This window comes from Mirounga leonina, unplaced genomic scaffold (genome assembly GCF_011800145.1).
Source record: "Mirounga leonina isolate KUSES-001 unplaced genomic scaffold, KU_Mleo_1.0 Mir_115, whole genome shotgun sequence".
Classification (NCBI taxonomy): domain Eukaryota; kingdom Metazoa; phylum Chordata; class Mammalia; order Carnivora; family Phocidae; genus Mirounga; species Mirounga leonina.
The window spans coordinates 83,996,337-84,014,737 of NW_023270268.1; the positions used below are offsets into that span (position 1 = coordinate 83,996,337).

Genomic DNA, 18,401 nt, shown 5'->3' on the forward strand with positions numbered 1-18,401 from the left:
ACCTGAATTGTGATCTAAAATGCTTTATGACATTTTCATAGATAGGAATCCTTGCACAACTTACACAAGGCTGAAAGGATGTCTTAGTTTGATGACTACTACCTTGAGAAATGTAAATCTGCAAATGGTCCTATGCTAAAATGGCCCAATGATAACAACATGCTATACCAATCCATTGTGGAGCACACTAATACGTCTGTTATACTTTTAACAAAAATTTATATAATTACAAAAGACTAAAATTAAGGCACAGAATTGAAGGTTTTTTTGAGAAAACATAAAAATGTAGGAAAGCTGTTTTCCTTACAAGGGGAAGTGACTTGCAACTAAAAGTGCTACATAAACTTAGCAATTTAAAAAACCCAATTATGAAAATATCAGATTTGCCAAAATAGTCTCAGATGTGTTCCAGTAAAATTCAGTTTATTGTTAGCATTGAGAAACTCACACATTTTTTAAATCAAGATTCTAAAATCCTGATCTTTTATGTGAAAATCTGAAATATTTTTAAGCAAGTATGTGTTTTACCTTTAAAAGTTCAGGCTCCCAGGTGTCTAAAGTTAAAGATCGTACTTTTGAAAAATGAACTCCAAGACTCCTAGAGGGAAAAAAAGACTATATTAATATAGAAAGCTATCAAGTCTCTATTTGCATATTATGCAAATTATTTCTCTTTTAATGCGACATAGTTGCTAATACAGCCCTCAACATGTATGTAAATAAGTAGAGCTCTTCTGGCTAATAATAAATAGTAAAACAAAGTCCTCTAAAGCACTCCACAAACCAGAATTTTATTCAGTCTACAGAAGTTATAAAGATACAAATGGCAGCCACATTAAGGCAAGTGGAAAAGGCCCTGTAACCAATGGGACACAATAATTTAGAGAATCAGAGAAGTGTCTCAGCCGGTGCAGGCCTACCCACCGGTGAATCCCAGAACACTCGATACACAGGGTGATGCCCAGGTTGATGCTGGCCCACCGTGGATCCGCCAGACCACAGTCACAGCAGCTAGCATTGCCAGGAATACACTGGACTCGCTGCAGCGCGCTTTCTCCTTTCAATAATTTATCTTTTGACTCATTTCCAGAATCCAGGCTTCCTGTGGATGGAGATGATTTCTTATCCAGCTTCTAAAAGAATTAAGAATTATTTGTTTAAAAAAAAAAAAATTGCAATACTATGCTACACATTACCTGCTCCAAACCAAAGCTTCCAATCAATAAATTGAAGGCTTATTACGGGCCTAAGCCAGGTACTGTTCTAGGCATTACAGATTCAAGGATAAGAAGATATAGGTTCCTCCATCAATTGGCATTTAGTCTTGTCAGAAGAAACATAAACATTGGAAATGATATATTATTTATGTAAATAAATATTTACATTTAATTTATGTGTGTATATATATATAAAATAAATGACACACTGAACACATGTACAAGATATGGGGTGAAGAGAAAGGGAAACACTTATTTAACATGCAAGATCAGAGACAGATGGAATAAACATGAGACTATTAAGACTCAAGAATAAAATTAATATTATTATTCTATACCAAGTTTTTCCGAAGTATCCAATGAACTGCAAGCAAGTTGTTTTGATTACTGCAGTGAATAACTGGAAATGATATGGCTTTTTACTAAAGAATAAATCAATTACATAATTATAATTATATTCCCAGCAAGGGAAGTGAAAGACTGAGGAGGGAGAAGAAAGCACTAGTGTGAGGTGCTAGAGCCTGACGAGGGGCATAGGCAGCAAAGAAGGTTGTTGGTTACATACAGGGGGACTGATCATATAAGTAAACATGTTAAAAATAAAAGGGAGCCGGGCACCTGGGTGGCTCAGTTGGTTAAGCGACTGCCTTCGGCTCAGGTCATGATCCTGGAGTCCCTGGATCGAGTCCCGCATCGGGCTCCCTGCTCAGCGGGGAGCCTGCTTCTCCCTCTGACCCTCCCCCCCTCATGTGCTCCCTCTCATTCTCTCTCTCTCAAATAAATAAATAAAATCTTAAAAAAATAAATAAATAAAAGGGAGCCATTTATTTATATGGAAAGGAGAGAATTAGAACAAACCCTGCTGTGTGTGCTTACAACTGGAGATATAAGAGGCACACTAATGGTTTTCAATATAAACAGATATATAAAGAAATATAGCTGTAAACATATCTATGTGTATATACATACATATATTCCTTTATCGTGGTTTCTAAAAGCCATTCACCAGCAAAAGGAACTAGGGCTCTTTAGAGAAACTGATGATTTTAGCACTGGTACAGAGAAAGTACAAGATGAACCTGGAACACCTCATCATGCTAGAAAGTAAGGAGGAACTCAGATTGATGGGAACATGTCAAAAGGATACAGAAGCCGGGGTTCCACTGGCCAAATTTGGATCAATTTTTTTAAAGAATTTATTTATTTGAGAGAGAGAGAGAGAGAGAGAGAGAACACACAAGCATGGTGGGGAGAGGCAGAGGGAGAGGGAGAAGCAGACTCCCCGCTAGGCAAGGAGCCCAATGCGGGATTCAATCCCAGGACTCTGGGATCATGACCTGAGCCAGAGGCAGACGCTTAACTGACTGAGCCACCCAGATGCCCGAACTTGGGTCAACTTGAACAGCAAAACAAATAATGATAGTAATGGATTATAACACATTGAAAAAAATAGTGACCTATACTGACATAATTAAATAACATTTAAAGCCTGACGAGGAACAGAATATTCACACAGTCTCAAAGTACCTCCCCTACAAAGTACTTATTATCTACAAAGGGAATATTATAGTACAGAAGTCTAGCAAACCACCTTAATCAAGTGATTACAGTGAACATCACCAATAATGGGACAAATCAAAGTTATGTACCACCTGAATACACACTGAGAAGAACACAGCATCATTCATATAACCTACCTGCCAAAGATGCATAACCTTGAGAGTAAACATCAAACTTACACTGAAGGATATTTTACAAAATAACTCATTTGTTTTCTTCAAAACTATCAAGGTCAAGAAGGTCAAAGAAAGACTGAGGGACTATTCCTGAGGGAAGGAAACTGAAGAGCCGTGACATCTAATGTTACCTGTGCTTCTGGACTGGATCCTTCTGCTATAAAGAACATACTGGGACAGTTGTTAAACTTAAAGATGTTTGGGAACTAAACTGTAGCCATATATCAATGCTCATTTCCTGATTATGATGGCAGTATCGTGGTTTTATAAGAGAAATGTCCTAGGATGTAGGAACTACTAAAACAATGGGTGATAGGGCATCGTGTTAGAAACCTACTCTGAAATAGTTTGGGGGGGGGTTATTTGTACAATACTTGGAACTTGTCTATAAGTTCGAAATGATTTCAAAAATTTTTAAAAATCTGTTTTACTAGAACATGTTCAATAATGTGAATTACCTCATAAGCAATTATCAGATAGGAAAAAGATGTCAATACAATACAGAAATCTTGTTGGTTCATTCCCAGTTTATAGAAACTAATGTTTTTGCACCAAATCAGAAAAGCTGAAAGCAAAGTATACTACACAGCAGAACCTGGGTCCAGGAACAAAGGAATCCCCTCCATTCTTTTTGGTTCATTTTGGCCATGTGTTTGTACTCAAAAGTGTGTATTGCATTCATTGTCTCTGATCTTTATATGTTTTGCCTTTGTCATCATAACTGAGTAGCCTCAACCCTTCTGTACCCTTCCATTATGCTATCTTTGTCAATTTTTAAAGTTAATTCCTATCATACTGTAGTATCCATTTATTATAAATTTAACTATTCTAGTATTTTTACTGAAATTCTAAAGTTCCTGCAAGTATTCTAGTTACAAACTTACACAGATTTTTAGGGCAGCCCTATCCCTATTTTTCCTATAATCTTTATTATTTCTAGTGTATGGTTTTTCATAACTGGTATTTCAGCAATGCCACCAGCTTCTTCATCAAGATGATCTGGATACACACCTAATTTTGTTCCCTCACAAAACTTTGCTAAAAACCAGAAAAAAATTATTAAAAGGCATTATCCTGAGCTTTTATTGGACAAAGCTGTGATAATCTGAACATTAAAAAAAAAAAAAACTGATGTTGAATATCTTTTCATGTGTCTGTTGGCCATCTGTATGTCTTCTTCAGAAAAATGTCTATTCAGGTCCTCTGCCCATTTTTAATCAGCTTATTTGTGGGGGGTTTTGGTGTTGAGTTGTGTAAGTTCTTTATATTTTTTCGACCTTAACCCCTTATTGGATATATCATTTACAAATAGCTTCTCCCATTCAGCAGGCTGTGTTTCTATTTTATTGATGGTTTCCTTCACTGTGCAAAAGCTTTTTATTTTGATGTAGTCCCAGTAGTTTCTGCTTTTCTTTTCCTTGCCTTAGGAGGTCAGATATATCTAGAAAAATGTTGCTACGGCCAATGTCAAAGCTATTGTTGCTTATGTTCTCTTTTAGGAGTTTTATGATTTCAGGTCTTACATTTAGGTCTTTAATCCATTTTAAGTTTATTTATGTGTATGGTGCTAGAAAGTGGTCCAGAAAAAAATTCTTTCTGCATGTAGCTGTCCAGTTTTCCCAATGCCATTTACTGAAAAGACTGCTTTTTCCCCATTGCATATTCTTGCCTCCTTTGTCATAGATTAACTGACCATATAAGTGTAGGTTTATCTCTGGGCTCTGTATTCTGTCCCATTGATGTGTCTATTTTTGTGCCAGTACCATACAGCTTTGTAGTATATCTTGAAATCTGGAACTGTGATACCTCCAGCTGTGTTCTTCTTTCACAAGATTGCTTTGGCTATTTAGGATCTTTTATGGTTCCATACAAATTTTAGCATTATTTGTTCTAGTTCCATGAAAAATGTTGGCATTTGGCCAGGGATTGTACTAAATCTGTAGATTGCTTTGGGTATTATGAACATTTTAACAATATTAATTATTCCAATCCACGAGCATGCAATATCTTTCCATTTGTTTGTGTTCTCTTCAATTTCTTTCATCAGTATTTTATAGCTTTCAGAGTACAGGTCTTTTACCTTCTTGGTTAAGTTTATTCCTGGGTATTTTATTCTTTTTGGTACAATTGTAAATGGAATTGTTTTCTTAATTTCTCTTTCTGCTACTTCATTATTAGTATATAGAAATGCAACCAATTTCTGGGTATTAGCTCTGTATCCTCCAACTTTACTGAATTCATCTGTTACTTCTAATAGTTTTCTGGTGACATCTTTAGGGCTTTCTATGTATAGTATCACATCATCTGCAAAGAGTGACAGTTTAAATTCTTCCTTACCAATATGGATGCCTCATCAGGGAAATGCAAATCAAAACCACAATGAGGTATCACCTTACACCTGTCAGAATGGCTAAGATAAAAAAGACAAGAAATAACAGGTGTTGGTGAGGATGTAGAGGAAAAAGAACACTTGTGCATGGTTGCTGGGAATGTAAATTAGTGCAGCTACTGTGAAAAACAATATGGAGGTTCCTTAAAAAATTAAAAATAGAAATACCATATGATTTAATAATTCCACTACTGGGTATTTACCCCAAAGAAAACGAAAATGTTAATTCAAAAAGATATATGCAGCCCTATGTTTACTGTTGCATTATTTACAACAGCCAAGATATGGAAGCAACCCAAGGCTTCATCAACAGATGAATGGATAAAGAAGATATGTGTACACATACACACACACACACACACACACACACGAATATCATGCAGCCACAAAAAGGGATGAGATCTCACCATTTGTGACAACATGGATGGACCCAAAGGGTATTATGCTAAGTGAAATAAGTCAGACAAAGACAAATACCATATGATTTCACATATATGTGGAATCTAAAAAACAAAATAAATGAATAAAAAAACAAACAAAAAGCAGAAACAGACCCATAAATAGGGAACAAACTGATGGTTGCCAGAGAGGAGGGGGGTGTGGGGAATAGGCAAAATGGGAAAGGGAGTGGTAGATAAAAGCTTCCAGTTATAGAATGAATAAGTCCCAGGGAGAAAAGGCACAGCACAGGTAATACAGTCAGTGGTATTGTAGTGACATTGTATGGTGAATATGGTGAGCACAGGATAATGGATAGAGTTGTTGAATCACTGTGTTCTATACTGAAACTAATATAACATTGTGTGTCAACTATACTCAAATAATTTTGTAAAAAGGAGTAATTACTGTAATTAATTGGGACCTAGTGAACCTATAAAAATCCATGAGTTTATAACAATACCTGAAAAATTAGGTATCTGTCCCCCTTAAGGTAGCTAATAAGCTAATCAAATGTGGTAATTAAAAGCAAAAAATCAAGCATTTTATTACAGTAAATAGCTCCAGCTGATAAACAAAAGCTATATTTGACATAAGAATTCAAGTTAATCAATATGGATGGAATGACAGAATTAGAAAATTATCATTTGCAATTCCTAATGAAATCACAAATTCATCTGTAAACCATTAGACGAAGGTTGGAGGGGGAGTAGACCTTACAGGATCAAAGTAACACAAAATAGACTTATTATACAAAGTAACAAAGTAGACTGGGGAAAAGGGAGGAAATGTAACTTTACAGTGGAGGACTCGAGTCATATTGTCATCTTTCTAATCCAATGTGTCCATTCCAGCTTCACACAGAAGCTTGACAGCATTAGCAATGAATGACTGGATAACCAAGTATTCTGTCTCTTATTGCGATGTGAAGTATACATATCACCTATGATGTAACTGTATCAGCTGAAATTCTATAGAACAATTAACCTTATCTCTTCAGTAAGTTATTGTCATGAAAAAAAGGCCTTGTTCTAGAATGAAAGACTTGAGGGACATAACAACCAGATGCAATGCCCAGTCATAGATAAGATGCTACTTTGTAAATAGGTTGCAGAAGACATTTTTAGGACAACTGGGGACATCTGAATATAGACTGGGTAATAGATGATACTAAGAAATTACTATTAGGCATGAAATGAGATAATGACTGTACTCTACTTTAGAAAGCTTTTGTGTTTTTTCTTTTTTTAGTTAAAAAAAATGACATTTACCCACTAAAATAGGGAGAACAGAAAAGCAAATAACAGCAACAACATTTTGAAAGCTGGAAGACGGTTGGATGAATAGTAACTGAGCAGACCAAGGCCAAATCTTACAATGGTAGTAAGTAAAAATCTGAGTTCATGAATTTATATTACATGATACTCAAAGGGCTCAAGGATTTATTTATACCAGTTAATCATGGAAGTGGGAATCAAAGTGGGAGAAATGACTGTGTAAGGAGCAGGTAGATCCCAAGGTGCCTTCCCCAACTCCATGCCATTTTGGGACTGCTCCCACACATAAACACAAATAACGAGAATTTTATTTTATTCTCTGAGGAAGTAAAACAGAGTGTCTCTGGATGGGATTTACCTGAAAGGTGGAAGGCAGAATATTAAATGAACATATACACATTGAATACTGAGATCCCTAGCAACTAGTTCCCAGCAGCCCCTTACCCCTCTGCAGGAGATTGATGGGACTTCTCTGGGAAATCATACCAGCTGAAAAGATTCCAAAGATCCTAACTCTCTGGTTGTTCCTCAACAAATGGCCCAGACTTCAGAGAGGTTCATAGTCAACAAAGTCCTAACTATGTTTGTAGAGTGTCCAAAGAGATTTTTAGTCCTTAACTTGTAATCAGAACAGATTACCTGATAGCCAAGAGAAACCTCTGACACAATAGTTCTCAACATTGCCTGTATATGGAAATCACCTAGGAAGCTTTTAAAAATATTGATGTCTGGATCCCAACTTCATTGAATTACTTTGGGGTGGGACCTACATATTGGGATTTTTTTTTAAATCCCTGTGTTATCATCACAGGCAGCCAAGTTTAAAAACCATAGCTCTAACACTGTATCCATAAAGAAAGAACAGGTTTACATGTATAAACATTCAGCAAACAAAAAGAAACTCCTGGAATTTAATATGTGCTAACAGAACTAAAGTATTCAATAGAAGGTTTGGGAGATTAACTGAGAAAATCTCCCAAGAAAGTAAAGCAAAAACACAAAAAATCAGAAAATCAGAAAATCAGTCCAGAAATTCCAGAAAAAGAAAACAGGAAAATTGGAGAGGAGCAATACAAAAAAAGATCAGTAATAAGAAAGACTCCCAACAGCAATGCTGGAAACTAAACAATGCTGTTAAAATTCTTAAGAATAGTTACTTCCAACCTAAAAACTCCACACCCAACCAAACTATCAAACAAAGGTGAGGATAAAATATTTTCAAACATGCAGACTCACAAATGCCTCATTTTGAAGAAGTTACTAGAGGAATTGTTAAGTTCCATTTCTCAAAACTTACTAATGGCCTTGCTCAGAAGTCTGTAAAATCACTGGGAAGCTGAAGCCAGACTATGACTCAACACTCCACATTCAGCTTAACTTATCCAGGGAGACTTCAACCCAGAGACAATTTGAGCTTTCCTTTTTTGATTTTTACTAATTACTAGTCTTTTATTTTTTACTAATTTTTATTAATAAGAATAATAAAATATTTTGGGAAAAATATTTACGTTAGAGTACCTTATGTCAATCTAGGACATATACTCAAATACTGAATTAAACATATACTAAAATGATAAAGTAAAAAGAAATACAGAAATTGAATCTAGATTTTCATAGTAAAACCTCTTTCAATTATAAAATTCATCATCCATAAAAAATGTTATAATCATATAATGTTACAACTAAAATTAAAAACTTTTGGCAACGTATCATTTCATATTACAATACTGTTTACTAACCTCTGATTCATCACCCTTCTCTCTATAAGCAGTAGCAATACTGGTCTGAACAGCCTTAATCCATGCCTGGCGCAGCTTTTCAGAATCTGCCTGAAGCATACAACTTCTAAAAGAAAACAACATTGTTTTCTCAGACACTAAGTTAACACCCCCCAAATAATAATAAGGTTTCTTTGCTATTTAATAATTTTCTAACAAAAATAATTTCTTTTTAAAGGTTTTATTTCATCTATCTTTAGGACAGAGTATGTTCATGAAGAAATTAATAAAAATGAAATAAATTGCCTATTAGAAAAAATCACAAATCTCTGAACATCTAAAAAACAAACTTTAAATTTACCAAATACAACACTAATTTTTTCTATTGGGTAGAAATATGAAATGATAATTATCAAAGGAATTGATCTGATATATGATGTCAGTTCATCATCAAGACAGGTAAAAACTTTTCATATGGCCACATCAATAATCTTTATGGAATTTAAAGAAAATGATACTAGGTAGAAGTTACTTAAATATCTCACGGTAATACTTGTAATCATTAATTATTAAAATTTACTTTTAAAGCACTTTTTTCCTTTCTACCTTAATCACAAGTAAAACACAAATGTTTCTCTACTCTGAAAAGTTCTTCAAAATAAACGATAGAAACTTAAAAACAACTCTCATTCTTTAGAACCACTTACTTTGTTGGAGAGACTACCTCAAAGCAGAAACGTCGTTCTATGTCTTCACAGTGTTTCACTGTGCAGAGTCTTAGATCTTCTACTACCACAGTGGGGTTATCCTACAATAAGGAAACAAAACTCCCATGTTTATCAACTTAGTTTTTAAATACTACTACCAATACCAATAATAACATACTTTAAAATATTACTTGGAATAAATGGTCTAATTTTAAAGATTTATATTTATCTTATTTAGGATTAGAGATAGGAGTTATCAACTCCTATACAGATATAACTAATAAAGGTAACTGTGTCCTGTCCATAATTTTATCTGTCTCATAAAATTGCTATACAAGGATTAAATGGAAGTATATGTAAATAGCTTAGTCTAACACTTGGTAATTAATAGGTGCTCAATAAATAAATAAATACTAACTTTCATTTTTTTCCATTTTCTTTCATATCCATTACTCTCCTGGTCCCCCTCACATATAATAAAAGCTACTTTCCTCTAAAAAAGAAGCCTTTAACAGTCAAGTTTTAAGTAACTGAAAAAAAATAAGAAGCTTATATATTCTTCTTAAAATACTTAAGAAAATGAGAAAGCTTCTATCATTTTTCTAGTACTTAACAAAAATATAAACTCAAAACCAAGTTTATCAGAGCAGAAGAAACCATGAACTTATGTGGAATAAGCGTGCTAGCACAGAACCAAGCAAATAAAACTTCAGATTGCATATCTCAAGAGTAAAGTGAGTATTTAAAATGGACAACTTAGGGACGCCTGGGTGGCTCAGTGCATTAAGCGTCTGCCTTCGGCTCGGCTCAGGTCCTGATCGGGCTCCCTGCTCAGCAGAGAGCCTGCTTCTCCCTTTCCTCCTAGTTCCTGCTCTCTCGTTATCTCTGTCGCCATCTTTGTCTCTCTCTCAAATAAATAAATAAAATCTTTAAAAATAATAATAATAAAAAAATAATTAAATGTACCGTTGAATACATCATTCACAAAGACTAGGTAAAAATTAATTCATCTATTAACTAAAGGGTTTTTTTTCCTAATTATTTTTAACATTCTCAAGTGCCATGTAATCTCAGTATGCCTTTCCAATAAATAAAAATTCCTCAACCTTAAAATAAAGTTCAGGAAAAGAAATGTATAAAAACAACATTAACAAATTTAGAGGTTTCTATTTAAATTACTTCAAGCTTATATTTTAATGTCATATTTCACATTTCCATATTATCACCTTTGGCCCTAAGGTGATGTTTCTTAAAAGGCTCCCTTTCCTTCAGCCTCAAAATGGTACTATGGAATGGTGGTATTGTTCCTGTCACCACAGCTGGTCAAAGAAATGAAAGTAATAATCCTGGGACACAGAAACACCTGTCTCAAAACTAGGAGTTAAAAATTCAGGATTCAAAATCACTCTGCTTTTAAGGATCAAAAGTTACTTTCCACTTTTGAGTCCTCTTATACATGCCTAAACATAAAACTAATAAACAATAATTTTGCATATATGACTATTTAAAGACTTCATTGCTTTATCAAGATGAATAGAGAACTGAAATGGGGGACTCACTGGGATTTCACTTAATTAATAAAACACCTACCTTAAACTTTTTCTGGTAAACCAACTGATTGTTCTGTATTGAAAACCAGCGTCTAAATAAATAAAAACAGATTAAGTTTTCATAAACATAATTTATGCCAGTTGTTAGAAATAAAATATTTGGGAAAGCACTAGAAAATCAATTGATAGTAATTATGTTTTGAGAAGTGCATTGTTTTGTTTTGTTTTGTTTTATATAGACTGATGTCAATGAGATAACTATTGAAGTAAAGAACAATTTTAAACAGTTTTAAAACCACAGACTAGGAAAATAAAATTACTGTATTTTGATTCATTTTATGTCAGAAATTTATATCCTAACAACAGCTGTTATCCTTTACACTATCACCAAATAATAACTGTTATAAAAGTAAAAATTTAGTTTTTTGAGGTTACTCAAAAATAATTAAAAATCTTTCCCCCAAATAATTGCTTCTATTATAAAGTAGAAATAAATTTATGTTGTAAAAAAAGACTATCCATTTGTATACAGCAAAACACTGAAATAAATGGTGCTTTGTCTACAACCTTTCTGCAGCTAATTCAGCAAGCATTTGATTTGTTAAGCAAAACAGGAAATTAAATCATTTTAGAACTGATATCAAACGAGATAATTGCCAATTCACTTGACCTCACTTTAATATAAAATACTTCTAAGCAGAATAATAAAAGTTATTACTAAAAATGATTCACCTATTTATATTGTTCTGCTTGTTCTTGTAAATTATTAGGCAAACAATTTACTTGCAATCTTTCTTAGAAGAAAAAGCTAAGGTATGCATTGCATATGTACTAATTCTAATTTATTAAAACAGTAAAAGAACCTAAAGATTTATTAAAAAAAAAAAATCACAGCCAAAAGCCATTCATAAAAGGAAGCAAAAATTCTCATCAAGCATGAAAGGTAAAACTATTTGGTCATTATTTTAAAATTAGTTTCATGTGAGATGATTTCTATTGTAAACATTAGTTATTAATCTATTAGCAGATAGAGATTCTACCTTTTCATTGATACTAATACAAAGCACTAGAAAATGTATTTAGACATATTTAGAATTTCTATTTTAAAAAATTAAGTTAATTCTCCAAAGCTGTGAAAACGATTAGATGCTTTTCTATTTATAAGCTAGACAGACTGTTAGGTTTTCTTGCTACTTAAAAAGGCATCACCTTTACCATTAAAATAGAGATTTGTTAAATAAGCATCTAGATAAAACCAAGTGACTGGCCTCTAATGCAAATCATCAAGAGGCAGGCTAGAAAAGGAAGAACTTCTGGGTTTCTTTGCTTTGGGACACATAGTTGGTTAGAAATGTTAAAGGAAATACCTATAAACAAAATGGTGCAGCCCTGCCACTAGGATGACATGCAATGGAAACAATCTCTGATATTGATTAATGTGGGTTTTTTAAAAATCATTTGAAGTAGGGTGAACTACACTAATAACAACTCTTATGTTTTATAGTATAGTGATCATATATAATTCTACAAAAAACTATAGTTTTACTGCACAATAGAAAAACACCCATATAACCATGTAAACTTTTCATGCTTCTGAGGTCTTTAAAAAATAAATTTCTATTGAACTGCTGCATCTTAGGATAATAACCTCTAAAAATAATAACAAAACACTACATAAAAACCTGATTATTAACTTTATAGGTTCATGTATATTTCTGAAGCCCAGTTCCCCTGCCATCTATCTGCTTCTGGGTGACTCTCGCACATCTTCATTTTTTTGTACACTCAGGGAAGACACTATAAATTCATCTTAATTTTGACAACATTTCCTAAGGAACAAAATCAAAATGTACCTTACATAGAAAAAAAAAAAACACTAAGATCTGTATGTTGTACGACACTGTCTCCCCTCCTCTGCCATTAAAGAAATAAAGAAAAAAAGATCCAACTATATTCATTGACACTGATCAAAACTTTAATCAGGTAAGTAAAATGGAATATAATTTTTAAACTGCTCTTATAGGATAATCCTAGCTATTATTAACATTTCTAATAAAAGGAAAAATGAGAGAGTTCATAGCCTATGATGTATAGAATAAGATACTTAATATTTCAAACTCATGCTGCCTGCAATTTGGAGCTACTTTAAAAGATAATTAAATAGAGGTGCCAGGGGGTGCCAGAGGAGGAGGAGGAGCATGCAGCTCTTCATCTTGGGGTCATGAATTCAAGTCCCACATTAGGTGTAGAGATTACTTAAACTTTAAAAAACAATTTTTAAGATAATTAAATAATAAAAAAGACAAACTTTAGAAAGCACCGAGCTGACAACTACACTATATTCTACAAAATTCAGAAACTGACCACAAAGCCAAAATATAAGACTGTTTTTTAAAAAGCAAAATTTCTTGGCTCATTAAGAAAAATAATACACCACTTTATATCTATCCCAAAGTGAAATAACTCAATAAAGACTTTAGACCAAAATACTAAATTCATAAACAATTAGATATTATTGACACTGAAATACCTATGAGAGCTTCCAGATAGCATGGAGGGTAAAGGAAAAAATATATAAAAAAAATAACTCAAGCGTCTTTTACCATGTTTAATCATGAGTCCTAGAACTGCACTTGAAACCAAGAATAAAATGTAAAAGTAAAACATCTAAATCTGTAGAAGATTTCTTACTAAAACTATAAAAATGATAGATTTACACACATATTCATATAGGTGCCAAATAGGTGAACATTTAACAAAATTAAAAGCTTCAGCATATATGCTACTATCTTTCAAATTCAATTTAAATTTTCCCAAGGAAAAAGACCAAAATGTTAAAACAAAATAGCTGGAATTGAGAATTTTTATTTTCAATAAAACTAATATGATTATCACCAAAGGCGCTAATTACTAGTTACTGTTTAAAATTTTTGAAACTGTTTACTGGCTTATTTTCCTTAAAAAAAAAAAAAAGATACAAAGGCATTTGTATCTATACAATTCTGTATCTCTGGGGAACTATAAATATATCAAATGTTTTCATTTTCAATTAAAACAAATAGAGGCAATTGGCAATGAAAAGATAATTCCATTCCTCAAATGAAATGTGTGTATTTTCTTCCCAATTTAAAACATGAGACATTATATCCATTGCAAGTAATCCAATTGAAATGCAGGTTAATTATGAGCTTTCTCGTGCCAAAGAGGAAACTGGAGTAAGGCAGGAATGAGGGGAAGGAAGCCATTTGGTACCTGATATGATCGGGCTTTTTCCTGTCATGTGAAAAAATGGGGCAGGATTAAAACATAAAGGAAAGGTGGTAAAAGAATGAAAACGCAAATGTGCAAAATAAGCAAAGGACTAGCATGATATGAAAATAAAGCAAGAATTAAAGAAACAAGCTTAAGCTCAAACCTAACAAAATAGTCAAAAATATCTGTTGCATTTTGTTCTCAAATTTATACATTATGCATTTACACAATTCTAACTCTTAGGAATCTGAAATGCTAATATTTCAGAAATATTCAAAAATTTTTTCCAATTATTATGGTATAAAAAGTTCTGATAGGACTTAGCACACTTGGGCATACCTCTACTCTTATTTTTCTGCCTCTATGGTGATAGCTATAAAATACAGTACTTCTCCTCTTAATAAGTTGTTCCTAAAAAATTAAGGGAAATAATCACTATAGATATATCTTCATAAACCTGAAACAAATGAAAACTTTCCATAAGGAAAATAGGATCACTAATTAAGAATTTCAAAGATTATAAAATATCATTAGGCAAATAAACCTACCTCCTACCTTTTCATCAATGACAGCAGACACTCAAAGGCCACACATAAGTAGAGTATCTTTAATCTATGCATACACGTCTTATTTTAAACAAAAAGTCGATAAAAATAAAATTTATAACTGTGCTAGCAATATATATAATACTTTAAGAAACTGTATAATACATTTTATGCTTTTAGCTATATTTTCTAGTTCAACAGACTGACCATAGCATGTAATAATTCAGTTTCTTAATTCATTTTACCAGTTTACTATTAAATAATCTCAGTATTTAATTATTTTCCTTGTTCATTCATCTTTCTGAATGTATCATAAAAAGCAAAAGAGACATAGAGGTACGAATAATGCATCTGGCACTGATTCGAGTCTGAGGTTAAGCTGCCATTGAGAAATGGCCTGATATGGAGAGATAATTTTGGTAGATCTCACCTTTTCAGAAAAATATATATTATAGACATATAAAAATCCTGAGACACTACAAACTAGAAATCTGAAACCGAGAGACAAATTCAACAATTCACATAAGACATAAAGTGTCTCACTTCTTACACTCTTTCAATCACATCACACTACATATAATCTCTTCCGTAAAATTTCAAATTAGAGAATGATGCTTAGATTTTATGAAGCACAGGGACAGGTTTTAAAACTACCTGGGAATTCCTAGTCAAATACACATTTCCCTCAGGAAGTAAGTCTTTTTTAAAAGTTGGCTTAAATGGGTGATGAGGATTAAGGAGGGCACTTGTGATGAGCCCCAGGCGTTCTATGTAAGTGTTGCATCACAAATTCTACACCTGAAACTATTATTATGCTGTATGTTAACTGGAATTGAAATAAAAATGAATAAATAAATAAATGTTGGCTTTGAAAATATTACACACCACTATTCCATAGAACTATAAATAATGGCAAATTTGTCATCATATGATTGGTACCTTATAGTGACTACAAGGAAAAGTGTTCCCTAAAACTAATCTACGGACAATCTAAAGAAGATACGTAAACAGTAAGCAGAAAAATCTTTATGCTTGAAGAACTGGAATCCTAGATTTTTAAAGTTGAGGTACAAATATCACAAATACAGCCTTTTATTTGAAGTCTAATCGAATATATGAAATCAAGCTAGATAGAGAACTAATTAGAGAAGGAGGACAGACTCTACAGTCATAATAGGTAAAGGGAAGGTAACTGCCAAGTACTTCCTGAGATTAGATTTTTTATAAGCTTCATGTAAGAAATTTAAGATACATTCCAAATTTTTAAATTGAAAAGCAGAAAAAAATTCTAACATTTAATAGATTTTTCTTCTCCCTTTCACCGTTACTGATCTATAACCTAGAAAATATCTAAAACTTTTGTTATAAGGTTTTGACTTGTTTTCTATGAAGATACTTTTATACAATGCTTATATGCTATGTTCCTTAGAAGTCTGCTTTTTACTGGTATTTTCATGAAAACACTCTTTTTAAAGGCATATAAAAATGAAATAATCTGCTATCCATAATTTTTCTAATAATGTAAATAGACTAGGAAATTTTAATAGTTCTTAAGCTATTTTTAAAAGATTTGACATATTCAGGGCGCCTGGGTGGCTCAGTTGGTTAAGCAACTGCCTCCGGCTCAGGTCATGATCCCAGAGTCCTGGGATCGAGTCCCACATCGGGCTCCCGGCTCAGCGGGGAGCCTGCTTCTCCCTCTGACCCTCTCCCCTCTCATGCTGTTTCTCTCTCTCTCTCAAATAAATAAATAAAGTCTTTAAAAAAAAAAAAAAGATTTGACATATTCTATTTTATCAAAACACAAATTTATATGGAATTTCCATAGCACATAAAAAAAAAAAATGACAGGTTTTAGGCCTCAGTCTTGTCACAGACCAGCCGTGTGACCTTCAAAGAGCAACCATCTCTCTGCACTTTCATTTCTTTACTAAAAATTAGGATGTTGAAATACGATCCATGATTCTAATCAATAACTGTCACCCCACTACAATTAGATGGCATCTCCTTTAAAGAGTAGCCTCATTTCCAAAGGCATTGTCTTTCCCACTTTACAAATGGAAGGTAACAGGGGTGCCCGGGTGGCTCAGTCGGTTAAGCGTCTGCCTTCAGCTCAGGTCTTGATCCCAGGGTCTTGGGCTTGAGCCCTGCATTGGGCTCTCTGCTCAGCGGAGAGCCTGCTTCTCTCTCTCCCTTTGCTGCTCCCCCTGCTTATGTGCTCTCTCTGTGTCAAATAAATAAATGAAATCTTTAAAAAAAAAAAAAAAAAGGAAGGTAACATGTCTACAACTGAGAATTTAATAGTTATTCCCTACTTGCTTTTAGTTACATTTTATTATCTATGTCAATTAATAGAATTCATGAAACAAATAATAAAAATGAAAGGTCCATGCTTAAATCAGAATTAAATTTCTCCTATTGCCTTAAATGGCAATGCAATTTTCCACTAACACTTACTGTGCTTCATTTTGAAGTCTGAGATCATTTCTCATTGGAGTAGTCCATGGAAGATCATTTCATTTCTTCTTAACATAATGGTATAGTTTCTATGGATTTATTGTATTTTCACTGTGTTAAACTTTAAGTAGGTTGTTTTGAAATCTGAAGGTTAAAATTCAATTCTAACATTATCTCATGAAACTGTACTGGTTGAGAAATCTTTATTTATTATAAAAATGTGACACACTATTTTTTATTTTAATTTCCTATTCTGGCTATGAAAATTTGCCAGGAAAAACTTAAAAGATTATTGTTTTAACTTAAACAGCTTAGAAAACAGAATTTTAATTTTTCATTTTCACTTTACATTAGTTAGAAACACTATTTCTACCCAGACCACCTTAGTTGGTCCTTCTGTATTCATACATTATTTTAGAAGTTCTACATAATTCAAAGAGGCTTTAATATTAAATTAAATATTTATTAAATATTAAATTTAATATTAAATATGATCACCTTCTAGTTTATATTCATCCTCAGATAAAGAAAAATTATTTCAAATAAAAAAATACCTCATAGATTTAAATATCTGGCAATATCAAATGCTAGGGAAATGCTCAATAAATCACTGACATTTGAAAATACTAGTGAATATTTTTTCCATATAACCTCATCACCAAGAAATCAAAATAAGTGCACTAGGAATCCATTTTAATACATGAAATATTCAAGCATTAGTTTCCATTTAAATTAACAAGAATGTATATTAAATTAAATTTACCAAGAAAATTCTATTTATTTTGCTAATGTCCATTTTTTTAAAAAAGAAAACAATCTTCTCTATCATTAAGTGAATTCATGTTCTGTTCATGTAGCACATAAAACAAACACATCCAACCAATAATGTAAATCAATTCACCAGAACCCAATGTTACTCTCAATTATTACTAAATTGTTCTGACTACTTTTTTGGTTTTTTTGCAAAAACAGAGGTATCCTTGAATAAAAGACTAATGACTACTTTTTGGAAGGATGATCCTGAGTCAACATCTTTTTTTTTTTAATGCTTTAATGTCTGAAATTATTTCACTTTATTATATTAATACACAGGAAAACAAAATATTTCATATATT

At 32.8% G+C, this 18,401-nt stretch overlaps 1 protein-coding gene across 3 annotated transcripts in view; it reads right to left on the bottom strand.

The window, feature by feature from the left end:
* Window positions 1-18,401, bottom strand: part of ACAP2 (ArfGAP with coiled-coil, ankyrin repeat and PH domains 2) — a 127,771-nt gene that overhangs the window by 20,088 nt on the left and 89,282 nt on the right. For 2 of the 3 annotated variants that reach the window (XM_034999861.1, XM_034999858.1), the window contains 6 exons: window positions 14,285-14,305; window positions 11,073-11,124; window positions 9,483-9,583; window positions 8,797-8,902; window positions 925-1,133; window positions 529-598 (listed from right to left, as the gene is read on the bottom strand). In XM_034999861.1, the coding sequence (XP_034855752.1) occupies window positions 529-598; window positions 925-1,133; window positions 8,797-8,902; window positions 9,483-9,583; window positions 11,073-11,124; window positions 14,285-14,305 (559 nt within the window). The remainder of the gene's footprint in view (window positions 1-528; window positions 599-924; window positions 1,134-8,796; window positions 8,903-9,482; window positions 9,584-11,072; window positions 11,125-14,284; window positions 14,306-18,401) is intronic. The other variant, XM_034999860.1, reaches the window with a different exon arrangement.